Consider the following 27,831-nt stretch of genomic DNA (forward strand, 5'->3'; position numbering starts at 1 on the left):
TACTAACTGTTTTTGGTGTGATTAGGATGCACAGAATATGTGTGAACAGGTACAGGAAGGATAATAGGTAGTCTGAATTGGGGCAAGGCATTCTCATGCACTCTTAGAATGCCCTGTGACCATTATGTGGTGAATGCTTTGGGAATGATTTGAAAAAAAGGAGCTTGACTATTATATGGTGGTGACCATTAGGCAGTGAAATATGTAGCACACATTTTGAATATCTGCTGCCAGAGTTTCCGTTGGATCCCTCTCTTCATTCCAGTATTGGGTTATTATGCCCACCCACAGATCCTGAAATCTAGCACCAGCAGCTACCGCTGGAAATACAGGAAAATGTGTGTGGGTTTCTTATCATAACCAGCTATGAAGCAGAGGGCCGGTCCACCCACAAGGCAGGCTGTGACAGTTGCCTTGGGCAGTGGAATGCCAACAGGAGGCATCTCTGGGGGTGTGCTGCCTTGCCATCTGAAGAATTAGACGAGCAACCACAGACTCCTTCCTTATGACTATGAGAAAACATTTAAAGGGCTGTCCAGAACAAAGGTTCTCTATTATTGTTGCACTCAACAGGAAATGGGTTACCTAGGAGCGAAGAACTAGGGGCTGAGGTCCCTTCAGTGCCCCTCTAAAATATGTGAAGGGGCCTGGCTCCGCCAAAGTTCATGGCAATTGCCATTCTAATGATGGACATGAGCCACATTATGTGATTGATTATGTGAGGTGGGGCTCACTTGTCCCCTTCCTCATATTTTATTCAAGTTGGCACCTCTAATGGATTGCAACTAGCAAGTGCTCTGTGGAAGTAGCAATTGTACTGCACTGTGGTTTGATTCAACTGCAGGTATAAGTTTGTTGGCTTTGGCAATTGTAATGCATTTACTATCCTGGCCCTCATTGCTGGATTAATAAGAGCTTGAACTCAGAGTTCTTTCTGAAGGCTTTGACGCCTACATCAGATTGGTACCTTCCCAAGGCACAGGTTACAAGGAGTAGCAATTCCATAAGAGGGAAAGATATCCATATTAAATACCAGATGACTCTTGGGGTACTGGAAGTAGATCACAGTCTCTTGGGAGAAAAATTTAAGGAGAAAGAGACAGCAAGAGAAGGATGGAGGTATGGGCACTTTTGATTGCTCTGCTGGTGGCTCTTCTGATTCTGCACTACCTGAAAGAGCTCTGGTCACGCAGGCATTATCCTCCAGGTCCTCTCCAGCTTCCTCTCATTGGAGCCATATGGAGGTTTGGATTCAAGATTGATGAAAATACTCTCATTCAGGTACTTGTTGCTTCGTAATAACTCAGTCTGATGCCAACAATTCTTTTATCTATTTCCCCCAACAATTGTGATATTTCAGCTTCAACAATAGAATGGGTTAAAATGGTAAATGCCATAAGCGTTCGTTGTCAGAAGCTGTAAGCAATACAAATAATAGTAATAATGTAAATAGTATTATTATTAATATTGCAAAGCACAAAACCATATAAAAGTTGAAAATATGCATTAAAACCTACAGATCAAAAATATTTATTGTATGGTGTTAAATTGATAAAAGATACAAATTTAGAATCTTTTAAAGAAGATTAGAAAACCTTTCCAGTCTATATAAAAAGTTATTTCCCATATGCAAAGACCACAGTGGGGTTTAAACTGTAAGAAAACATCAGAATATATTAAGAAACATGTTAGAGAGGATCAAATTAGATAAGATGGAACTTTAAAATGCAATAGTATGTAATTCGAGTTATAAACATTGATATTGGGTGAGTGGGAAATCACTTGTTTTGTTGAATTGGAATATAGTGGTACCTTGGGTTAAGTACTTAATTTGTTTTGGAGGTCCGTTCTTTTTTAAAAAAAATAATTTTTATTAAATTTCCAGTTAACAAACCAATCATATCACATTAATTCCAAATTCTACCAATACATAATAAACTCCAAATATTTAGCGGAATTTAAAATTTTTGTTGGGGGTACCCATGCTTTGAGTTCAGAAAGGGTCCAATCATCTCATATTTCTGCTGCTTTGATGTTCACAAGTCCCATCTTTCCATTTCTTTGTTGTTATCCTTTACAAATCCCTTCTTCCAATCTTCTTGCTGTTATCATTTTTCTTCTTAATAACCTCTGAGTTATCTCCACAAGTGAGTTGAAGCAAACATTATTATAGTCCTGTGTGGATTTTCACGCAGATCCAAAAGTCCTATTCAAACGGCAGGCGCCATTTCAGCAGTTCCCATAAAATACAGTCTAAGCGTCTGCTCATTAACTTTCGCAGACCAGTTGCGCCATAAATCAGCCTTTCCAGGGGAGTTCTTGCCAAATCAAACATAGAATTCAGATATGATAACAGAACAGTGGCTCCCTCCCCCTTTGACTGTAAATCTTGCAACAAAGTCAGTCTCATAATGGCGGTTCCCAATTAGAACTGCGTCATCCAAAAGCTGTTTGTTACCTTTCCAGATCTTCTGCGAAACAGAGCCTTTAGTTGATAATTTCATTTCCACACAGTTTATTTTCCAATCTTACTTGCTATCAGTCATGTGGCGGTTCTTCTTGGGGAGGGGTTGTTAGGTAAATCATATTGAAAAAGTGAAAAGTCCCCCCCCCTTTATGATCCGATTCAACATACCGACATAGTTGTGATTCTTTGATGTAGTCTGCTGTTCAGTCCGACCCGTCACTCAGCTTCTCAGTGGTCGATTTAATTAGCAATCAGTACACCCTTTCCTTCGCTCAAAACATGTGCATTTACTCTTCTCCAATTATTTATCTTGAGCAATGCAACTAGGATCACAATCAGAAGTAGCGTCCAGGAGATCCAAAAACTCCTCCCCCTCTGCCCCCACCCCTCCTTCTTTCAAACTCGGGGGTGATTTATTGGCAACTGCGGACTAGGCAGCATTTTCCTATCCCCTGGGAAAACTCGGGAGGCTAATTTACTCCCATCATTAGCCTCTTAACCTGTCCATTCTTACCCTGAAACTGTTCTTAACCTGAAGCACCACTTTAGCTAATGGGGCCTCCTGCTGCTGCCGCGCCGCCAGAGCATGATTTCTGTTCTCATCCTGAAGCAAAGTTCTTAACCCGAGGTACTATTTCTAGGTTAGCAGAGTCTGTAACCTGAAGCGTATGTAACCTGAAGTGTGTGTAACCCGAGGTACCACTGTATAATTGTTGAGTAACAAATGTAACTTTCTATATGGAAAATTTCTATATTCCAATTGTTTTGTTAATTGGAACATCATCATCATCATTATTATTATTATTATTATTATTATTAACCACCCAATAACACCCAAAAAAGAACCACATTTTAAAAGGGCATAGGATGTCAATGAAATCAACCAAAGGCCTAGTTAAAAAGGAAGGTTTTGCCAGGTGAACTTCCCTGGCGAGAGAATTCGACAGACAAGGAATCACTGCAGAGCAGCCCATTCTTGTGTTGCCTCCCTCTGGACCTCTTATGGAGGAGGAACACAAGGAAGGGCCTCAGAAGATGATTTCAGGGTCTGGGTGAGATCATATCGAAAGAGGCGGTCCTTGAGGTATTGTGGTTCTAAGCCATTTAAGGCTTTCTAGGTCAAAACCAGCACTTTGAATTGGGTCCAGAAACTAATTGGTAGCTGGTGCAGCCGGACCAGGAGCGATGTAATATGCTCTTGTTCCAGTGAGCAACCTGGCCGCTGAATTCTGCACTAGCTGAAGTTTCCGCACTGTCTTCAGAGGCAGCCCTATGTATAACACATTGCAAGTAATCTTACCTTGAGGTTACCAAGGTTAAGAAATGTAACTTTCTATATGAAAAAAGAATAAAATATTATTACAGAAAAAAGACAGACCACAGCATTCATTCACAGCAGCCTCTCAACAGGCACTAACCTCCATGCCCTATTCAATCTTTTTCTCTCAAACCAGAAGCACTTATAAAAAATAAATTATAAACAAAAATACCAAAATCTTCTTAAAGGATCTCTGCGGTAAACTAGGGTTGCCATTTTTTAGGAAATTGTTGAGCTTTTTCCATTGGGTGGCCATACATCTCAGTGTTCCTGACATTTTGCCGATTCCTGGCAGGACATGTCAGGAATTTTCCTGATGTATGGCAAGCTTACAATAAGGGCTAATCTCCAGGTAATACTCTCTCCAAGATTACAACGGCAGTGCTGTGAAATCAGCTTCAGAGAGTCATTTAGAAAGCCGTGAAACTAATTTCACTTGGAAATGAAGTCTTGCTACCACTTACAAGTTGTCCCATAGAAAATACAACGTTTTATGTTGCTTTGTGTTTTTCCCTGATTTCACATAGCTACCCATGCTGCCATTATCCTACTTTGTATGGTTTTGTGCTTTTCAGTATTAATCAGAATCTTGCCCCTTTATACGAGTTTTAATGTGTGTCGTTCATAGCTGCTTGTTGAAGGGCACTTATCTCCAAAACACATTGTGTAACACAAGAAGCTGAATTAATAAAACAGCTTATTTCAGTATGTTCTTGATCTTGTTTTCCTTTCGTTCTATTGCATGTTGCAACATGGCCTAGAACAGGTATGTCCAACTTTCAAGAGACTGAGATCTACTCCCACTGGCGGTGATCTACTAAATTTGTTGAGCTTTTTTAGGGAGCCAAAGTTCTTGATCTACCTGTTGGACATCCCTGGCCTAGAATGCTGTGTACTTCTCCCCTTCCAACAGGCGGAAGGGCAACAAGTTCAACTGGCAATGAAGCAGGAGCACATCAGCCTTTCTCAGCAGCAGCTCACGTGTAACTAGAGAAGACAAGAGACAAACAGAACAGGCACCTTTCAATTGCCTCTTCCGCAAGCATTAACTCTTTGTCAGACCATAGTTTAGTTTATTTGCTTGTTTCTTAAATACAATTCTGAGCCTTTTTTCAGCGAAAACTCTTCAAAAAATACAAAATTACTCAACCATCAGATATGAACATATTAACTTTTAAAACATTGGAATTGGTAATATTCTCTAGCCCAGACATGTATCATCTTAATTCCTTGCCATAGATTTGCATGGTGGTGATGCTCCTGCTGTAACCCACCGTGGGTCTGAAACCTGACCCAGGGCTCTAACGCAGCCTATGCCAACCTGGTAGCCTCCAGATGTTTTGGACTACAATGCCCGTCTGCCCCAACCACCATGGCCAATAGTCAGGGAGGGTGGGAGTTCTAGTTAAAAGCATCTGGTGGGCTACAGGTCTTGTCTGTCACAGGAGGGCTGGTTACTATGAAGTGTCTCTGCTGCTCTGATCCTAGACAGAGGCAACATGGCTAGGAGGGAGTAAAACAAATGGGTTGGAATTCTGGGAGGGAGGGAGGGAGGGAGGAAGGAAGGGAGGGAGGAAGGGGAGGAGGAGGAAGAGGGGAAAAGATGATAGCAAGAGAACTGCACATAGTGAGAAACTGCAGAGGTGAGGGAGGATGATGTTCTCGTATTAAGTTGAAATATCCAACTGCATTTTTTGAACACATCATTCCTCTCTTCTCTTTTGACCCAAATGGTAGCTGGGAAAGCAACATGGAAATATTTACACCATATGGTTAGGACATCTACCCATTGTAGTACTGTCTGGATTCCAAGCAGTTAAAGAAGCGCTCATTGACCACCCTGAGGAATTAGACGAGCGACCAGAGACTCCTTTCCTTAGGACTCTGATAAAAGGGAAGGGTAAGTAGTGAAGAATAATAATTTTTTCTGGTATTTTCTGAAGATGAAACATTTAAGGGCTGTCCAGAAAAACAGAACAAAGGTTCTCTATTACTGCTGCACACAATGGGAAATGCATGACCTAGGAGCTAGGACCTAGGGGCTGAGGTCATTCAGAGTGGCTAGTCCTCATGCTATCAAATGACACGTTCATTTGGGTGCATGAAAACCTGGCTTCAGTACGTGTGAAGCTTTGATTGATTATGACATCTCTAAGAAACACAACACACTGCTTCTCTCAACAAGCTCTTCCAACATGTTTTGGGCATGGACTCATGTGGTAAGTATAACATGTGAACTTTGCAATCACATAGATACTATCATTATAAATTATGAATTGCATTTTGCATGTATGCCTCAAGGCAACTTACAGAGATATAAAAGCAGTTTAAACTATGAATAATAATAGTTTAGAGGTCCCGGGCCCTAAGTAAGTCAGATTATCCTCCACCAGGGCCTTCTCAGTGATGGCTCTGACCTGGTGGAATGCTCTGTTCCATGAGACCAGGGCGCTGCAGGATTTAACTTCCTTCCGGAGGGCCTGTAAGACAGAGCTATTCTGCCTGGCTTTCAATTTGAACTTAGCCTGATCTTTTATTCGCCTTACTCCCCTCCCCTCCCCTTTTTATGAAGATTACCCACTCTGGGATCCCACAGCTAATTCTCCCCTGGTCTCCTCTCTGGCCCAAATAGGACTAATTTAGCCAGCTAGCCCTGGTGATCATCTAATGTTTATTGGCTGGATTTCCCCCCTAAATTGATTTTTGAATTCTGAATTTATTGTTATTCACGTTTTATGCTGTATTTTATGCTGGTTTTGGCTGCATCAATTAAGTGTTTTAAATTTGTTGTTAGCCACCCTGAGCCCAGTTTTCTGAACTGGGAAGGGTGGGATATAAATAAAAAATTATTATTAGTTATTATAAAAGATTTTAAAACAGTACAAAAATCAACAACAACTAAAAATGGGTTAAAACAATAAAAGGTATACACCTGTTGAAGTGACCTTTGTACACAACTGGGAAAGCTTGTTGGGGAAAAAATGTCTTCCTCTTTTTTGGAAAGTACAGAGTCATATTCTGAATGCAGTTCCAAAGAACAGGGACATTCACTCTGAAAGACACAATGTGAGTTACTGTGGGGCTGGCCTGCCCAATAATTCCCATCACTAACTCCACAGTTTATTACTGGTGCTAAGGGCTCCACAAGAAAACGTTTTTTAATTGCACATTCATCATGATTTGTGCTCATAATACTTTCAAGGTGGTTATATCTAACTCCATTGTCAATACTATTTATGCCTGCAAAGATTTTGAGGTGATCATACAGTTTCATTTCCATTCTGTCACATCCTTTAACTTTCTGCTGAAAACTACAAATGTACAAACTTAATTTTGTCCCACTTTCGTTGCAATGTAGATAGTTTCCACAGACAGAAATAATGCAGTAGTGTTCAGGCACCGTTGCAGAAGAATTAACAAAGCAGAATATATCCACCATTGATGCATTACATCTTGTCAAGAATATGGTGCAGAATTCACCCTCAGTAAAAATCCCAAACCTGTCTAGCTGGACCAGTAGAAGTAGTAACTGGTTGACACCACACATTATATCCTTAAAAACAGTGTCGAAAAATTGGCTGAATTGGGTTTGTTTGGTTTTCTTTACTTTTTTATTGACACTTTTCAGCAACACTAACTAAACAAACAACCAAAAAAGAAAAAGAGAGAAAGAAATGCCAAGCCCTGTCTCAAAGGTAGATCTTATAGGCGAAGGGGATCGAGATATGGATATGCTCGTACCCCTTCCAATCTGCGCCTCATCCCGAGGGACGAGGGTAGGGTTAGTAAGGATTACTCACTTCTGTCACTGGTGCTGTGCAATGCCAGGTCTATAGATAGATAGATAGATAGGTAGATAGATAGATAGATAAATTTATTGTCATTGTCCGTATATACACAGTATACACAACAACGAAAATCAAACACCCACCCAAAGACCGGATTCACATATACATTTGCACGTATCTCCGACACTCTCATTCTATTCAAACATAATCTATAAAAGCATAAAATCCAGAATATAACATGACCTATTAAGGCATAACATAACCTAAAACCTAAAACATAACCTAAAACCTATCTCATTCCTTCCTACTCTCTGCTTGCTAAACCTTGCAACTGGCCCTGAGATCATTATTTAATGCAATCAGAGCTCTTGGATAGAAACTATTCAGAAGGCGTGTGGTTCGTGTTTTCATTGTCCTATATCTTCTGCCCGAAGGCAATAGTTCAAAGAAGTTGTGAGCAGGGTGGGTGGGATCTCTCAGGATATTATGTGACTTCTTCAAAATGCGAGACATGAAGATCTCATCCAGGGTTGGTAGTCGGAGCCCAATAACATTCTGGGCAATTTTAATTGTTCTCTGTAAAGCTTTTTTATCCGTTTCAGAGCTGCTCCCATACCACGATAATATACTATAGGTTAAGACACTCTCAATGGTACTATGATAATAGGACAGAAGTAGGTGCTGGGATAGATTCAGTCTCCTGAGCATTCTCAGGAAATACAACCTCCCCTGCACCTTCCTCACAACCATATTAATATTTGCAGTCCATGAGAGGTCCTCCGAGATATAAATGCCCAGGTATTTAAAACTACCAACCCTCTCCACTTCCTCGCCATTTATGTGCAATGGTAAAAATACACTTTTCTTTCTCCTAAAGTCAATTATGAGTTCTTTGGTTTTTTTGGTGTTAAGCATAAGATTATTTTCTTTACACCATTGAATTAACCCCTGTACTTCTTTCCTATAAGCAGTCTCATCGTTCTCACTGATGAGCCCCACCACTGTTGTATCATCCGCAAATTTGATGATTGTGTTGGACTTATACAGTGGGGTGCAATCAAATGTGTACAGGGAATAGAGAAATGGACTTAGCACACACCTGTGCTAAGGACTCCTGTGCTTAATACTAGAGTAGAAGAATAGTAAGGTCCCATTCTCACTGTCTGCGGCCTATCAGTCAGGAAATTTCTTACCCACAGACAGATCTTTTGATGTATACCCAAATTGGTCATTTTAAGAAATAACCTGTCTGGCAGAATTGTATTGAAGGCAGAACTGTAGTCCACAAACAACAGCCTTGCGTAGGTTCCCTGTAGGGTTTTGTTCCCTATAGGCAACAAAACCGCCACCCTGCGAGATTTCTTTACCTCGCAGGGGGTTGACCTGGCTTGTGTGATGGAGACCTGGGTGCACAAAGGGGAAACAATTACCTTGCGAGAGATGGCACCCCCGGGTTTCTCCTTCCTCCACCAGTCACAGACTGTGGGCCGGGGGGGAGGGGTGGCATTATTAATCTGGGAAGATTGTCCTTTCAGGGCTCTACCATCACCATTGATCCCCGGCATTGAATGTGTTGGCCTAGTGTGAGGCTCCGAGGAGATCTTGGCTGTCTGTCTGGTGTACTGGCCACCTAGCGCACCAGCAGCCACCCTGTCAGGCCTATTGGAGGCGGTGGCCGGCTGGACATTCGGGTTCCCTAACCTATTGGTATTGAGGGACTTCAGCATCCATGCTGATTCCACTCCCTCCTCACAGGCTCTGGACCTGGTGTCTTCCATGGCGACACTAGGGCTCTCCCAGTTTGTTTCGGGCCCCACACATCAAGCAGGCCACACGCTGGATTTGATCTTGGGCGTAGGTATAGATGTGATCATGTCTCCTTCGATGAAGGTGCCATGGTCTGATCAGTATGCTCTGAAAGCCAGGATTGACTTTCCACCCCCACCCTGCTTAGGTGGCGAGCCGATTTGGGCTCGCCTGCAGAGGCTGATGGACCCTGATAGATTCCGCCAAGCCTTGCGGGACCTTGCTCCCCCTGGCGACTCAATAACTGAGCTTGTTGAGGGCTGGAATATCCAGCTCCTGCCAGCCATCGATGAGATCGCATCTAAGTGCCCTCTGCGACCCTGTAGAAACCAGGCTCCCTGGTTTACTGAGGAGCTCCGGAAAATGAAGCGGGACCTCAGACGACTAGAGTGAATATGGCGGGGTGCCCATGACGGAGCCTCAAGAACATCTTATAGGGCTTTTATGAAAACCTATGAGATGCCGGTGAAGGCTGCTAAGAAGTCTTACTTCTCGGCCTCCATTGCTTCCGCTACCTCTCGCCTGGCGCAATTATTTAGTATAATTAGGTCTTTAATGTCCCTTGAGGGACAGCCAAATTTAATTAACAATTTGACACACAGCTGTGAGGCATTTGCGAGCTTTTTGCAAGGCATTTGCAAGGTCTTGTTGCTCTGCCATGGCCTCCCTGCCAATTTGGATACAATAAAGGAACTGGAGGCCCCTCGACTGTCCTCGGGTCCAGTATTGGACCACTTCGACCGGATATCCCCAGCCGATGTGGACAGACTCCTCCGAGCTGGAAAGCCCACCACCTGTCCTCTCGACCCGTGCCCGTCTTGGCTGATTAGAGCGTGTCCAGATGAGGTGCAGGCCCTCAGAGGGGAGATCATCAATTTGTCCCTTGGCACGGGGACATTCCCAGGGGAACTGAAGGAGGCAGTGGTGCGCCCGCTCTTAAAGAAAACATCATTAGATCCCTTATATCTAACCAATTACTGCCCAATTTTGAATCTTCCGTTCCTGGGTAAGGTGATTGAGAGAGCGGTTGCTGAACAGCTTGGTGGGTTTCTGGATGAAACATCGGCTGTGGATCCATTCCAGTCCGGCTTCCGCACTGGTCATGGGACCGAGACGGCTCTGGTTGCCCTAACAGATGATCTTTGTAGACAGCTGGATCGAGGTGTGTCAGGGCTGCTGATTCTTCTAGATCTGTCAGCAGCTTTCGACATGATCGATCACAAACTTCTGGACCACCGCCTTGCCGACGTGGGGATCCAGGGCACAGTCCTTCAATGGCTGCGCTCATTTTTCTCTGGTCGGGGACAGAGGGTGGCGCTTGAGGGGGAATTGTCATCGCGCCACTCCTTGGTGTGTGGAGTACCTCAGGGTGCGATACTCTCCCCGATGCTTTTCAACATCTTTATGTGCCCCCTCACCCAGCTTGTCCAGAGTTTTGGGCTGGGTTGCCATCAGTATGCCGATGACACCCAACTCTATCTGTTGATGGATGGCCATCCTGACTCGACCCCAGACACACTGACTAGATGTTTGGAAGCTGTGGTTGGATGGTTACGTGTAAGCCAGTTGAAGCTAAATCCTTCGAAGACAGAGATCCTGTGGCTGGTACAGAACGATATGGGATTGGGGGGCAACTCCCATCTCTTGCGGGGGTGCAATTAGTGCCAGCACCGTAGGTGAAGAGTTTGGGTGTAATCTTCGACACCTCCCTTTCCATGGAGGTGCAGATTGCAGCTATAAGAAAGGTGGCATTTTTCCATCTCCGCCAAGCTAAGCAGTTGGCTCCTTACCTCTTTCGCCCTGACCTAGCCACTGTGATCCACATGACGGTCATCTCCAGACTGGATTATTGTAACTCGCTCTACGTGGGGCTGCCCTTGAGACTGACCCAGAAAATCCAGCGGGTGCAGAATGCTGCAGCGAGACTCCTTACGGGGTCCTCGCTGCGAGATCACATTCACCTGGTGCTATACCAGCTGCACTGGCTCCCGGTGGAGTACAGGATTAGGTTTAAGGTGCTGGTTTTAACCTTTAAAGCCCTATACGGCCTAGGACCCTCATACCTACGGGACCGCCTCTCCTGGTATGTCCCACAGAGAAACTTACGGTCTTCAAATAAAAACATCTTGAAGTTCCCAGGCCACAGAGAGGTTAGGCTGGCCTCAACTAGAGCCAGGGCTTTTTCGGCTGTGGCTCCGATCTGGTGGAACGCTCTGTCACAAGAGACTAGGGCCCTGCGGGACTTGACATCTTTCCGCAGGGCCTGCAAGATAGAGCTGTTCCAGCAGGCCTTTGGCCAGGGCACAGCCTGACTCCCTCCTTCGGCAATCTTCGTGGAGCTCTGGCCCAATGGTTGCCAGTGGTTTGCTTTGAATTAATTTTATAATGAATGATTTTAGAGTGTTGTGTTGTACTGTTGTACTGTTTTATTGTTGTTAGCCGCCCTGAGCCCGGCTTCGGCTGGGGAGGGCGGGATATAAATTATATTATTATTATTATTATTATTATTATTATTATTATTATTATTATTATTATTATTATATCTTGTCTCACACCAGCCAGATATCACCTTCAAGTGTGTACCCAATAGTCTTCCTCCATTCCAGTATGGTGACTTTATCTCCCCCAAAATTCCAACCATTCCTCCATGTTTTTTTTTAAAAAACAAATCCTTCATTTCTATTTAAACAGGAATCTCTGCACTGTAGTCATATACAATATTAAAAAATAATCCATAGTTAATTACTTGTTGTATATTTATTATTTTACACCCAGTTTTATACCATACTGAGGTCTTATTAACAACTCACTCTCCACCTTAACAGTCTGCCTTGAAAACCTGCATCTGTCTCCTTAATAGAGGAGCATATTCGTTCCCACAATCAGAGAGGTAAATTTCACTTTGCAGTTGGCATTTACACCAAAGGGGCGAAGAAGTTAAAAGTAATATAAAATGGGACTTCCGGGTTGGCGCGATCAGCTAATGGCGGATTCCCTCCGAGCTCCGGAGGGAATTGGCTCTGCTGGAGACGGGTCTTGCCGCGACGGCGACGCAGAGACCCTCAGAAACCGCAGGCGCGGATGCCTGCGGACTTGGTGACTCGGTGGGCACTTTAAGCGCCCCCTCCGACCCACGAAGAGCCTTTTTAAAGGCTGCGGAGAGGGTACGGAGAGCGACGCGGTGCTGGGAGTAGACCGCTACTCCAGTGGAGCGAAGCCGTGTGCTATGGCTGGAGAGCGCTGACTTTCTTCCCTAAATTCGGACATGAAAAGAAATAACTCGTGAGTAGAACGGAATTCGGACTTTAAAATACTTATCCTTGAATTCGGTACGACCGGGGGATGTGTTAAAGGGAAGTCCGCACCCCCCCTTCTACAAATGATCTAAAGCAAGAACAGGAGAACTAAGTTGGAGAGTTTATTTTGGTGTGAATTAAAGATATTAACCTCCACAATTTGATAAAAGAAGTTTTGAGTTGGAGTGTGAGAGTGGAATTTCAGAAGTTTTCTTTTTGTTGTGTGCAACCCCCCCTCCCGGACCCGGGAGCGTCCTGTGTCTGAGTCTGTTGAAGAGGAATAAGGAGTTTGACAGCTGTCAAAACTGTCAAACGGGCAGTTTAAAGTTAAAAAACTTGTTACTTAAGATCTCTCTGGACTAAATGTGTTACAATTGAACTAAAGTTGTTGGAAACAAAGAAATAAACAACGAGGTAAAGGACTGTTGGAAAAAGATTACTAAGTAACCAGAATCCCTCTAGGGGGAATTCTGAGACATTACAATGGCTGCGGATGGAAAATTACTAGCTGAGATAGAAAGAATGTTCTTCCTTGTGGGAATTTTACAAGAGCAGAGTCTGGCTATGAATAAACAACTTACGACCTTGACCTCTGGAACAAGCAGCTCTGCTGAATGTACTGAGGGCTTGAAGGAAAAAAAATCTGCAGCTGAACTAGAAGAGATATCTCAAGAACTGAAGGAGAATAAGCAAGGAATGGAGAAAGTACAGATGGAAAGTACCAACCAGAAGCCTACACTAGCGGATTACAAGCAAGAAGACCCTTGGATTATATGGATTACAAATCTGCGAAAGATACGAAAGATGAAGGAGGAGGCCCCTGGAGTATTTGGAATACAGGAACTTAAAAGAAAGAAGAAATATGATTGGGGCCTCCACTCTGAATATGAAGGATCGGTGGAACTTTTGCAGCAGTTGTTTTCAAGTATTCTTGTGGGAAGAAAACCTGGTTTGATTGGGACAGAACTCCTTCGAGATTCGATGACCAACACAAAGGACTACCAACAAAACCGGCAGAGAGGGACTGAAAGAGACTTGAAGGCCTCGGACGTGAGGAATCCAGGCTAAGAACTGTTATTGTGGACACGTATTTGGGAAGGGACGGAAACCGGGGATGGGAGGGAGGGGAAAACAGAACTTTAAAAACATTTATGATTTTTGGGTTTAGTTAGTAGGATTCATATTTAATATAAAATGGGAAATCGATGGAAGGGAACTTGGGTCCAACTTAGGAAAAAATTTAATTTTCCATGAAAGACGTAATATCAATATGGTAAGGAGGAGAAATAATAACTTGCTGACATAATTATGGGAATTGGGATGTATGAAGGGGGGGTGGGGGGAAGTCAAGGAACAAGGTTAAGAAAGTAAGATTTTTGAAATTATACATGTTTTTGTCTTTGTCTTTTTCGTGTGTGTGATGTCTTTATAAAAGGTGAAAAACCAATAATTTTTTTTTAAAATAAAAGTAATATAAAATGAGAATTCTTGGCCATCGGAACAACCTTAGCAGTTTAGAATATTTCTTAGTTGCAAATAATAAAAACATGCTTTTTGTTTTGTTTTCTGCCTGTTAATAATTGCCTCTTCTTGTGCCAGCATATAGCTTGCTTTCCAAGTGAAAGTTCAATTGGTAGATTTATATCCTGGATATCATTAATCACCACATAATCATCTCTGTCGGTGGAGTGTCGGCAGTAGACATTTAGTCAGCCATCTTTCTTCATGAAAGTCCCTTAACTGAATTGGGTTTGTGATTTGAATTTACTGTTAGTATTTAACATTATGAGAAAACCCAGATGATACCTGCAAGTCCACTCTTTGTTGCAGAAATCACCAATGTTTACATAGATAAACCCAACTCCCTTCTTAGCTTTGCTAGGAATAATTGGTGAATCAAAGCATCCATTTTGCTGATAAATCATAGAATCATAGAATAGAATCATAGAATCATAGAGTTGGAAGAGACCACAAGGGCCATCGAGTCCAACCCCCTGCCAAGTAGGAAACACCATCAGAGCACTCCTGACATATGGTTGTCAAGCCTCTGCTTAAAGACCTCCAAAGTAGGAGACTCCACCACACTCCTTGGCAGCAAATTCCACTGTCAAACAGCTCTTACTGTCAGGAAGCTCTTCCTAATGTTTAGGTGGAATCTTCTTTCTTGTAATTTGAATCCATTGCTCTGTGTCCGCTTCTCTAGAGCAGCAGAAAACAACCTTTCTCCCTCCTCTATGTAACATCCTTTTATATATTTGAACATGGCTATCGTATCACCCCTTAACCTCCTCTTCTCCAGGCTAAACATGCCCAGCTCCCTTAGCCATTCCTCATAAGGCATCGTTTCCAGGCCTTTGACCATTTTGGTTGCCCTCCTCTGGACACGTTCCAGTTTGTCAGTGTCCTTCTTGAACTGTGGTGCCCAGAACTGAACTTTTTAGCTGCCGCGTCACACTGTTGACTCATGTCAAGTTTGTGGTCCCCACTCCCAGTTTGGTGTCATCTGCAAATTTGATCAGGATGCCCTTGAGTCCATCATCCAAGTCATTGATAAAGATGTTGAATAAGACCGGGCCCAAGACAGAACACTGTGGCACCCCACTAGTCACTCTTCTCCCTTCATCTACCAGGCTTGTAATTCTGTCAAAAAACGAGATCAGGGACAACATTTGCCCTCCTCCAGTCTGCCGGGACTTCGCCTGTTCTCCAGGAATTCTCAAAGATGACTACCAGTGGTTCTGAGATCACATCTGCCAGTTCTTTTAATACTCTTGGATGCAGTTCATCTGGCCCTGGAGACTTGAATACATCTAAACTGGCCAAGTATTCTTGTACTATCTCCTTAGTTATTCTGGGCTGTGTTTCCTTTGCTGAATCATTTGCTTCAAATTCTTCAGGTCGGGCATTGTTTTCTTTATCGGAGAAGACTGAGGCAAAGAAGGCATTGAGGAGTTCACCCTTTCTGTGTCCCCTGTTTGCATTTCACCATCTTCTCCTCTGAGTGACCCCACTGTTTCTTTGTTCTTCCTTTTGCTACGAAAATACCCATAAAAGCCTTTTTTGTTGCTTTTAACCTCTCTAGCAAGCCTGAGTTCATTCTGTGCTTTAGCTTTTCTGACTTTGTGTCTACACGTGCTAGCTATTTGTTTGAATTCCTCTTTGGTGGTTTCCCCCCTTTTCTATTTTTTGTACACATCCTTTTTTAATCTTAACTCAGTTAAAACTTCTTTAGATAGCCACCCTGGCTTCTTTAGGCACCTTCCATGTTTCCGTCTCATTGGTATTGCCTGAAGTTGTGCTTTTACTATCTCCCTCTTAACAAACTCCCAGCCATCATGAACTCCCTTTCCTTTTAGTATTACTGTCCATGGGATCTCACCCAGCACTTCCCTAAGTTTTATGAAGTCGGCTTTCTTAAAGTCAAGAAGTTGAGTCCTAGTATGCTTGGCTGCTCCTTTCCGCTGTATAGTAAACTTCAGAAGAGCATGATCACTCGCGCCTAATGATCCTTTCACTTCTACCCCACTAACCAGGTCATCAACATTGGTTAGGACCAGATCTAAAATGGCTGTTCCTCTTGTTGCTTCTCCCACTTTCTGGACAATGAAGTTGTCTGCAAGGCCAGTGAGGAATCTGTTTGACCTTATGCTCTTGGCTGAGTTTGACATCCAACAAATATCCGGGTAATTGAAGTCCCCCATTACTACTATCTCCCTTCTTTTTGCATGCTTGGCCATCTGTTCCAGGAAGGCATCATCTATGTCCTCCGTTTGGCTTGGGGATCTATAGTAAACTCCCACAATGAGGTCACTGTTATTCTTCTCTCCCTTAATTTTGACCCAAATGCTCTCACTTTGGCTTTGAGGTTCTAAATCTTGGATCTCTTCACAGGTATACACATCCCTGACATATAACACCACTCCTCCTTTCTTGTCTGGTCTGTTTCACTGAAATAGATTGTATCCCCCCATTATTACATTACAATCGTGGGACTTATCCCACCAGGTTTCAGTGATGCCTATTATGTCATATTTAGTTTGCTGTACCAAGAGCTCAAGCTCATCTTGTTTATTTCCCATGCTTTGCGCATTAGTGTACAGACATTGAAGTCCATTAATCATTCCCCCATGTCTCTTATTTAAGGATTTTTTCCTCCCACCACTAGGTCTGCGTGCTGTTTGCTCCATTTGGTCTATGACATTTGGATGATCTCTTCATCAATTGATAGAATCCTACCTTCAGGAGCACTGTCTCCCTCCCTCACATTAGTCAGTTTAAAGCCCTCCTGATGAGGTTTCTGAGATTTTTGGCAAAAACATTTCTCCCAACCATTGTGAGATGCAGCCCATCGCTTGCCAGAAGTCCATCTTCAAGAAACTGCAGTCTGTGATCTAAGAATCCAAACCGTTCCTGTTTACACCATTTGCGAAGCCAGCTCTTCACTTCCACTATTTTTCCCTCTCTCCCTGGGCCACGTCGTTCAACTGGGAGGACAGATGAGATGACAATTTGTGCATTTAATTGCTTCAATTTCCTGCCCAGAGCCTCGTAGTCTCTTTTGATCTTCTGGAGGCTATTGCTTGCAGTGTCATTGGTTCCCACATGAACCAAGAGGAAGGGGTATTTGTCAGTGGGTTTTATGATTCCTTGCAGTCGTTCAGTTACATCTTGAATCTTAGCCCCGGGGAGACAGCACACTTCCTGAGACATCTTGTCAGGGCCACAGATCACTGCTTCTGTTCCCCTCAGTAGGGAATCCCCTATCACCACTACACGCCTCCTCTTAGGTTTGGTTGGGGTTCTTCCGTGAGCTGTCCGTTCCTAGGTCGCCTGCACATTCCCTGAGGACTGACTTTGCTGCTCGTCTTCATATACCTGATCGACTGTAATGAGGGAGAGATCCTCAAATGGAGTCTGCTCTTCGTCTTCCATGCTAGGGGAGAGGACCTCAAAGCGATTGTGTATTTCTAAACAATCAGAGCGAACCCTGGGCCTCCTACTTCTCTGAGTCACGTTTCTCCATATATCTGGCTCCTGTGTTGGTGACCTAGCCTCCTTCTCAGGGGAGTCCCCTGTCACCTCCTTGGTGGAGACGGTGTGCTCTGTTGCTTCCAAGAAGAGCTCCAGCTCTCTAATTCTTTGGAGCGTAGCTACACGTTCCCCCAGTTGCTGGACTTTGTCTTTTAAGAGGGCAATCAACAAGCAATTGCTGCAGGTAAAGCTGCCTGCAACCTTTGGCAAGATGGCAAGCATTGCGCAGGAACCACAGGCGACTGCAGCTGTTCCCCTCCCCTCCATCTTGAGAACGTGTCGTTGGGGGTGGCTACAGCGGTCCTCCATCATAAAAAGCGTGAAGACAGGACAAATAACTCCCCCCACAATAAAAACCTTGGTCTCCCCCAACAAATGTTTGAGACTAGCCCCCCTAAATCTAAAAGATGGATCTAACTGTGCGCCCCCTAGGCCCCCTCTGACCTTTGCACAGGGAGAGCAGCTAATCAGCCACAAAGAAACACACACACCAATGCTTGCTTACAAAAAGCTAAATGTTGACACTGTACAGCAGGGCTGTCAGTAGACTCATGATATGCTCTGGTGTGGTCTGTTGCTCTGGCTGAGAAACTGACCCCCCAGGTCAGGGTGGCCAGAAGCAAGTTAAGTCCTTTATCCTTCTACAGCACCTGCCATCCATTTGTCTCCCAATGAGAAGTGAATTTTGATCGTGATGGCCTTCCATGGAAAGATCTAAACTTGTCAACATCACACTGTATCAGATACCAGTTTTCTCTTCAAAAATCAAAACGGTAGAGCTGTCGAGAAATCTCACTTTTTGCTGATACTGTAAAGTGCGGATGCATGTGACGTCATTCTGAGTGTCTGCACATGTGTGAGCGGCAAAATCCTGAAGTAACCTGTTCCATTACTTCTGGGTCACCGTGGGAGGCAACCTGAAAAGATTTAACCCAAAGCGACTTTAACCTGAGATATGATTGTTGTTATTTCTCACTGATTTTCCAAAGGTATTACATTATCAAATGGTCACACCTGGAGGCAACAGAGACGCTTTGTTGTAGTTACTCTGCGGAAGCTGTGGGGGGAAAAGAAAGGCATGGAGCAGCAAGTAGCAGAGGAGGCCCATCAGCTCGTGGAGGCTTTTGCACGTTCAAAGGGTATGTGATGCTAAGTGATGGTGCTGAGCTGGCATATGGAGATATATTTGTGTCCTACCTCTGTCCATTTTAGAAAGGAAAGTGATATGCTTTTCTTGGTTCCTAATGGAGATCCCAGCAGTTTCTCTTGGCCACCATGAAACCCCACTCTCAGTATGAACTGGTCCAGCTGAGCTAACATTAGTACAACTTTATTTTGCAGGACAACCACTTGACCCCTCCTTGCCCATCGCTACTTCAGTCTCCAACATGATAAGTGCTGTGGCTTTTGGGCACCGGTTTGCTCTTGAAGATGAAAGGCTCCAGAAGCTGATAGAAGCCATAGATTTTCCCCTACAATTTGCATGTAGCTTTGGTTATGCTGTGAGTAGTCATTTCCATTCCTGCCAAACAGGTCTCCCAAGGGCCTTAATACCACAAATCAGTATTCTGATAGAGGGTTGGAGAAGTGAGATCAGGTTTAAATTGATCTGAGATAAGGACCACTTACTATCTCACAGCCTGATCCATTGCTCATGATTATCATTGAGATAAAAAACACGCACAAAACCCCCCATAAAACAGCAACAAAAGAAGACTTTGTCCACCACAGGAGACTCTTTAGAGGAAAGATGGGACAAAAATGGAACAATGACCTTGAGAACAGGTCATCTAGAGCCCACCAAGGGGAAGAGAGGTGAACAAAATAATCTTCTCAAGAAGGGAATTACATCGTTTTGTTGCCATCATGGAAAACTAAATGTGTCTACTCTATACCCACCTAGCAGTGGCAATCATGATGGCATCCATGGTGAGGCCACTGCGGCCACCACTTGGCTGGAATTTTTTTTAATGAAAGAGAGACCAGCAACTCAAGCACTATCGCTATTGCTGAGGAATGCAGCCCCCTTCTGTATTATCAACTAAACCCTTTCCTCAAATTTAAGTTCAGTTCTCCACATTTCTACCTCCATTCCTAATCTGTAAAAAAAAAAAAAGTACTCATGAAGTTTACTTGAATTTTCCCCCACCCCTATTCTCCACCCACCCCCACCTACTAACTTGGGCACTAACTTGTTCCAGGAGAGGTCCTGTGATTGTGCCCAGTTTTGAAATTATGCCGGGGTGCTGGAAAAATATTTTGAGCCACAGTTTTCTTTCACATTTTCAGCTAGGGATAAATCACAGAATCCAATCACTGTTTGATTCCAGAGAAGCTATAGATACCTTCCTTCTTCTTAGTGAGACTCAAAGTAATATGCTAGCCCTGAAGAATAATGCAGATCATGTTTTTTAAGTGCAATTCCAAAGCACAAATGGTTTGAACAAGCTTCCTCATGGTAATGGCAGCATTTCTGCTATTCTTCCTTTAGCTTTATGAAATGCTCCCATGGCTCATGAAACATCTCCCCGGTCCCCACAAGAAGGCTTTTTCCTGCGTGGAGATGGTGCGTTCATTTGCAAAGGAGGAGATAGAGAAGCATAAGGAGAATCAGTCTGTGCATGAGCCACAGGATCTCATTGATTTCTATCTACTTCAGATGGAGAAAGTAAGTATCTGCTTGAAAGCGAATGCTGCTTATCCAAGGAATCATTATATTCCATGTTATGAGTGAATACTAATCCTGAAAAAACAGTGAGAGGAGCTGAGGGAAGTCTTTCTTTTATCCATTTCCATAGTCACACAATCAATCAGTCAATCAATCATAAAATGAAGAACAAGCTACAGTCACAGAAATGAAAAAGCCACACAAACAAAAACGTATTTTTTTTTAGCAAAAACAAAAGCACCAAATATAAGCTCCAAATATCACCTCAGGACACGTCAATCGGAAATGGAAGGCTTTGATTACAATGGGGGGGGGGAGCACAAATTAGCAGCGCAACAGTGAAAATGGAAGCTCAGGAGCACATTCAGATTCCGAAGCAAAGTTCGCAAACTGAAACATTGACTTCCAGGTTTGCAGCATTTAAGTTCCAAGTTGTTCGGGAACTAAGCTGTTCGAAAACCGAGGTACCACTGTGTCTTTTTCCCCGAATCTCAGTTGAAAATTGCATTGAGTTTCCTCCAAATATTTCTCATAGTCAGTTTAGTTGCTCATCCATCCATAAGCATCTATAGAAATGTCTAGGAAATGTGAGTGTAAAGGAGTGGAAACTGAAGTGTGTTAAGGGGTCTTGCTTTGGAGCATTTTTTGGATTGATGTTTATCTGACATTAAAATGTGGACTGGGAAAACAGAAAATCCAAAACAAAATATTCTTAAGTTAACTATGACTTCAAATCCCTGTCTCATCCATCTTCATATACTAGAAAGGACAAAATATATTTTCATCTTTCCCTCTTCGAACAATGCTTATTATGGTGAAAAAAGAATGGTTAAATATGTTTAGTGGGAAGTGCCATATTTCACCACATAATTGTCATATTTTTATGCCAATTATTCTTTTCAAAAAAGGGAGTTGTGACAATTATGTGGTGAAAAACTAAGGCATGACCCTTATGCGAGGAAACAGTTTTTATTAACAAACATACTTATGGTAACATTGCTTATTACTTGTTACTAACTGTTTTTGGTGTGATTAGGATGCACAAAATACTTGTGAACAGGAAAAGGTAGTCCAAATCAGGGCAAGGCAATTTCATGCACACTGAGAATGCCCTGTGACTATTGTCTGTTAAATGCTTTGGGACTGATTTTAAGGCTTGAGAAAAGTAGCTCGACTATTATGTGGTGGTGACCATTAGGCAGTGAAATACGGTAGCACACATTTGAAATATCTGATGCCAGTGTTTCCACTGGATCCCTCTCTTCATGCCAGTGTTGGCTTATTACGCCAACCCACAGATCCTGAAATCTAGCACTAGCAGCTACCGCTGTAAATACAGGAAATTGTGTGTGGGTTTCTTTTCATAACCAGCTATGAAGCACAGGGCCAGTCCACCCATGAGGCAGGCTGTGACAGCTGCCTTGGGCAGTGGAATGCCAACAGGAGGCATCTCTGGGGGTGTGCTGCCTAGCCAGCTGCTAGTGGAGAAGCAAAGGGGACAGCTTCTGGCAAGATTTCAACAAAATCTTCCAAGATCTCACCGAGCCCCCTGTTGTTGCCACTTTGTGGACACTGCTGTGCAACCCAGGTAAGGCAGGCAGCAGCAACAGGATTTCTTCTTCATCTTTGGTGATCACTCGTAGCCAAGACTGTCTTCCATAAACACGGTTTTAACAATGAGTCCGTAAGTCACTGTGGAGGCCAATTCTGGATTCACACGTCCTTCCACAGTGGAGACATTGGTTTCCAGAAGGGAGATGATCCTGGTATGGATTTGCCAAGCATGCCTTCCTCTTAGCAGGTTTCTCCCTTGTGTCCTGAGTTTGAGTATCTTCAAAGCCCACAACACCTTTGGTAAAGGCTGTTCTCCAACTGGAGTGCTCACAGGCAAGCGTTTCCCAATTGTTGGTGTTAATGCTACATTTTTAAAAAAATTGCCTTAAGACAGTCTTTAAACCTCTTTTGTTGACCACCAGCATTACACTTTCCATTTTTAGTTTGGAATAGAGTAGTTGCTTTGGAAAACGATCATCAGGCATCCGCACAACATGACCAGTCCAATGAAGTTGATGTTGAAGAATCATTGGTTCAACACTGGTGATCTTTGCTTTCAGTCTGCTCAGATTAAACAGCTTTCCATCTGTTTAATATATGATATCTACTCTGGTGGGGAGTTTCCCTTCAACAAAGTGTAGGATCATGGCAATGAAAATAATGAATAGTGTTGGGGCAATAACACAACCCTGTTTAACACCTGATCCCACTGTGAATGGTTCACTCTGAGAGCCATTGTTATCCTTGATTGTGGCTGTCATATTATCATGGAGGAGCCAAATGTTGTTCACAAATTTATCTGGGCAGCCAATCTTCAGAAGGACAGTCCACAGGGCATTATGATTTACAGTGTCAAAAGCCTTAGTTAGGTCAATAAATGCCATATACAAGGGTTGGTTTTGCTCTCAGCATTTTTCTTAAAGCTGTCTAGTGGTGAAAATCGTGTCCACTGTACCCCTAGAAGGCCAAAAACCATTTTGGGATTCAGGAAGGGTCACCTTGGAAATTGTTAAGAGACGGTTTGCTAAGATCCTTGCAAGAATTTTGCCAGCCGCAGCTAATAGAGAAATCCCTCAATTCTGTCATCTTTTAAAAAGAGATTGATAATTGATAACAAATGTTGGAAGTGCAAGGAGGCTGAAGGAACATTCTTTCACCTCTGGTGGACTTGCCCAAGAGTGAAGGCTTTCTGGGAAATGATCTACAACGAGTTAAAAAAGGTGTTTAAGTACACCTTCCCTAAAAAACCGGAGGCCTTCCTCTTGGGTATTGTCGGCCAAAAGGTGTTAAAGAAGGATAGAACGTTTTTTATGTATGCTACTACAGCAGCAAGAATTCTGATCGCCAAATATTGGAAGACTCAAGATTTGCCCACACTGGAAGAGTGGCAAACGCAACTGATTGACTACATGGAGTTGGCCGAAATGACTGCCAGAATCCGAGACCTGGGAGAAGAAGCAATGGAGGAGGACTGGAAAAAATTTAAGAACTATTTGCAAAAATTGTATAAGTTATATGAACTATAAAATGACGTATAATCTGAAATGCTAGCCCCAGCAATGAGAGTTTAACATTTATGAAATTGGATAATATTATTGAAAGAATCAAAGTTTAAATGTTAAAAATGATAATATGTTTTGTTTTCAGAGTAAATGGACAATAAGGAATTTAAACTCAAACTGCAATTGAAAGTACAAAAGAAACATATGAAACAAGGTTATAATTTGTTGATATATTTATTGTTAAGAATGCATTGTGCAGGAGATGCGGGGAAGTTCGATAGAAAGTTGAAATAAGTTGTTGAAAGGTTATGATTCTTTTTTGTCTTCTTTTTGTCTTTTTTCTTTTTTTTCCTTTTCTTCTTTCTTCTGTCTATGTCTGAAAAAATGCAATAAAAATTACTTTTAAAAAAAATAAATAAAAAGAGATTGATAATTTTGGCATCCCTAAAGTCTGCTGGGATTTCTTCTCTCTCCCAGATTGTTTCGATGAGCTTGTGAAGTTGTTGTGTAAGTTCAATTCCACCCACTTTGAAGACTTCAGCAGGTATTCTGTCAGGTCCACTGGCTTTGTTGTTTTTCATTTGGTTAATGGCTGTACACAACTCTCCCAGATTAGGAGATACTGCAAGCTCATCTCTAACTGGTTTTTGCAGAATTTGTGAGAGGACCTCAGCAGCTATGGGGGAGTTGCGGTTAAGGAGATGTTGGTAATGTTCTTTCCAGTGCAGTGCAGTAGCTTCTTTATCTTTTAGAAGTGTGGTACTGTCTGCAGAGCATAGGGGGCATATGCCATGATTTATTGGCCCATACATGGTCTTTGTGGCTTTAAAGAAATTCTGTGCATCATGAGTGTCAGCTAAGCGCTGGATCTCTTGAGCTTTTTTTAATCCACCAGGTGTTTTTTATTTCTCTGGTTCTTCTTTGAACCTCAGCCTTAGCGTTGGCATAGGTTTTTTTCCCCTTAGTGGCACAGTTTCTGTCTCTTTGTCAGATCTGAAAGGCCTTCCTTTTCTTGTCAATCATGTGTTCAATCTCACTGTCTTTCTCATCAAACCAGTCCTCGTGTTTCTTGGTTTGCTATCCGATACTTTGTTCACAGGCTGCAATAATGAATGTTTTTAGCTTGGTCCAGTGTTCCTCGATGTTATCAGGGAATTCTGAAAGCAGATGGTCCTTAAAAGTTGTTTGGAAGCAGATTCAGAAATTTGGGGAAGTGGCAGGATTTAAATTAAACAGGAATAAAACAAAAATGCCAGTTAAAAACTTGAAGGAAGAAGAAAAAAAGGAGTTGGAGCAAAACACTGAGATAGATGTCCATAAAAAGGTTAAATATTTAGGGATATGGCTAACATCAAGAAATATAAACTTATACAAAGACAATTATGAAAAAATTGGCTTGAGATAAAAAGAAATTTAGAAATATGGAGCAGAATGAATCTCACAATGTTAGGAAAAATAGTGGCGGTTAAAATGAATGCGCTGCCAAAAATTCTATTCCCTTTCCAATCCGTCCCAGTAATTGTGAAAGATGAATGTTTTAAAAAATGGCAGAAAGAAATTTCTAAGTTTATCCGGGGGGGGGGGGGGCAAAAGGCCAGGGATAAAATATAAGATACTTACAGACATAAAAGATAGAGGCAGTTTTTCCCTCCCAGACCTTAAATTGTATTATGAAGCTGCATGCCTGGTATGGATTAGGGACTGGATGAAGTTGGAAAAGCAAGAAGCATTAGAATTGGAAGGACATGACAATAGATTTGGCTAGCACACATACTTATGGTATGGGAAAGGGAAGGTTCATAAAAGTTTCTATAACTATATAATTAGGAAATCATTAATGAGAGTATGGGAGAGATATAAAGATTTGTTAGAACAGAAGACCCCTTGGTGGCTTTCACAACATGAAGCTTTACTGCTCAAACCACTTGGAAAGAAAGGAAAGTGCTTTGCGTATGTTGATTTGCTAAAGCATCAAGAAGGAAAATGGAAACTAAGAGATTATGAGGAAATAAAAGACCACTTTCAGAGTTGGTTACACTACAGTGGTACCTCGCAAGACGAATGCCTCGCAAGAAAAAAAACTCGCTAGACGAAAGGGTTTTTTGTTTTTTGAGCTGCTTCGCAAGACGATTTTCCCTATGGGCTTGCTTCGCAAGACGGAAACGTCTTGCAAGTTTGTTTCCTTTTTCTTAACACCGTTAATACAGTTGCGACATGACTTCGAGGAGCAACTCATAGAACGTGGTGTGGTAGCCTTTTTGAAGTTTTTAAAGACTTTGGTGATTTTTGAAGCTTTTCCAAAACTTTCCCGACACCGTGCTTCGCAAGACGAAAAAAATCGCAAGACGACAAAACTCGTGGAAGAAATTAATTTCATCTTGCGAGGCACCACTGTATTGGCAACTACATGAAATATACAAAGAAGACAATAGGAAAGGATTTAGCTATACGACATCTAGATTCCAAAAGGAAGTTGTAGAAGGGAAGGTGAAGCTGCTGAAAGGTGCATATAGTATTCTGCTAGAATGGGAAACAAAAAATGAAGAGGTGAAATCAGTTATGATTAAATGGACACAAGATATAGAACACAAAATAATGCTTGAAGTTTGGGAAAGATTGTGGAAAACTGATTCAAAATATACAGATTGCTCTTTGCTGAAAGAAAATTACATGAAAATGATGTATAGATGATATATAACATGAGTGCAAATAGGAAGAATGTATAAAACTGGTTCAAATATGTCTTGGAAATGTAAGGAAAAAGAAGGGACTTTTTACCATATGTGGTGGGATTGTAGCAAAATTTTAAAAAAATCTGGGAAATGCTATACAATGAGTTGAAGAAAATGTTCCAATTAACATTTATAAAAAAGCCTGAAGCATTTTTATTAGGGATTGTAGGAAAAGACCTGCCAAGGAAATTGAAAAACATCTTCATGTATGGGACAACAGCGGCAAGAGTCTTAATAGCACAAGTATGGAAGAATGAAGAAATCCTGACCAAAGAACTGTGGCAAGAGAAACTGCTGGATCATGTGGAACTGGCGAAATTGACATACAAACTACGTGATAAGGACATCTGTGATTTTAAAGAAGAATGGGAACCCTTTACAAAGTACTTAAAGAAACAAGAAAACGAACTGGACTCCTTGGCAGGTTTTGAAGAAACATTCACCACCCTTTTATTGGTAATATATAGATAGATAAATTAAGGATATCTACAATTTTATAACATGCAGAGATATTATGTGCTGAAAAACCAGAGAGAGGAGCTGAGGGAAGTCAGGGTGGGTGGGAGGGTGGGTTTTTTCTTTTTGGGGAAGGGGGAGGGAAAATGGGGGGGGGGAATGAGGATGATGTATTTTTGATAAAATGTTATGTTGAAGTTCCTAATAAAAAATATTTTTTAAAAAGAGAGTTGTTTGGAAGCAATCCCGGTTATTGGGATCTTGAAGGGCTTGAGTGTTCATTTTGCACCTTGGTTTCCTTCCTTGAAGCCTGTGTTGAGGTATAATCTTGATAGCCATCGTGGAACTTATTAGTCGGTGATCTGTCCAGCATTTGTTGGCACTCGTCATAGCTCTGGTAAGGAGCACATCATGGAAATCTTTAGCACAGACAATAACATAGTCTAAGAGGTGCCAGTGGTTTGACTGAGGATGCCTCCATGAAGTTTTAAATTTATTTTTTTTGTTGAATGAGTGTGTTGGTAACAGTAGCCTGTTGGTTTTTGGTGAGTTTACCAGACGTCTGGTAGGGACTTCTGACAGGAGCTTTACAAGTTTGTTTTTGATAGCGAAGCCTACCTCATGTATTTGACATTCTTCTTCCGATAGACCTTTACAGAAGAACGTGTAGCCTCCTTTTTCTTCCTTCAGTTGTCCCTTGCCTGCTCTTAGAGTCTCTTGAAGCACTGCAATATTGATGTTAAAAAGTCACATCTCTCTTGCAATGATGGCAGTTCTGCAGGATGCTCATTATCTGTGTTATATCTCTCCATATATTCCATGTTCCAAAGTTCAATTGTCTTTTACCACCGCTGGGTGGTGACCCCACTGGGCATGGTAATCCAGTCAGGGAAAAAGAGAGGCAGACTATGTTTAGGGCACCTTTTCTAGCCCCTCCCCCATTTTGGAGTGAGCAGAGTAGATCCTAAAAAGGGCTGCTCAGTCATGGATACAGCTGCCGAGCTGCTCAACTGCCTTGTTCCTTGAGTCAGAATGACTGAATCTGTATCCACCGCCCATGTGCTGTTTCATGACTAAGGGCTTCCACATTTCACAATCCTGCCCCTGTTACCATATGCTGATCACCATGGAACTTTTGGTGTTTGGGTTTGGGATTTGTTTTTTGGAAGACGCCTGTTCGTGAATTTGTTTTATGTCTGTAGATCAGTGCACA

At 42.4% G+C, this 27,831-nt stretch overlaps 1 protein-coding gene across 1 annotated transcript in view; it reads left to right on the top strand.

Moving 5' to 3' along the window:
• Window positions 1–1,083: 1,083 nt before the first annotated feature.
• Window positions 1,084–27,831, top strand: part of LOC310707293 (cytochrome P450 2J5-like) — a 35,394-nt gene continuing 8,646 nt past the window's right edge. The window contains exons 1-5 of the mRNA XM_083504309.1: window positions 1,084–1,281; window positions 5,523–5,685; window positions 18,696–18,845; window positions 19,048–19,208; window positions 20,198–20,374. Of these exons, the coding sequence (XP_083360435.1) occupies window positions 1,114–1,281; window positions 5,523–5,685; window positions 18,696–18,845; window positions 19,048–19,208; window positions 20,198–20,374 (819 nt within the window). The 5' untranslated portion in view covers window positions 1,084–1,113. The remainder of the gene's footprint in view (window positions 1,282–5,522; window positions 5,686–18,695; window positions 18,846–19,047; window positions 19,209–20,197; window positions 20,375–27,831) is intronic.

The sequence above is a fragment of the Podarcis liolepis genome, assembly GCF_965112155.1.
Source record: "Podarcis liolepis genome assembly, chromosome: 5".
Classification (NCBI taxonomy): domain Eukaryota; kingdom Metazoa; phylum Chordata; class Lepidosauria; order Squamata; family Lacertidae; genus Podarcis; species Podarcis liolepis.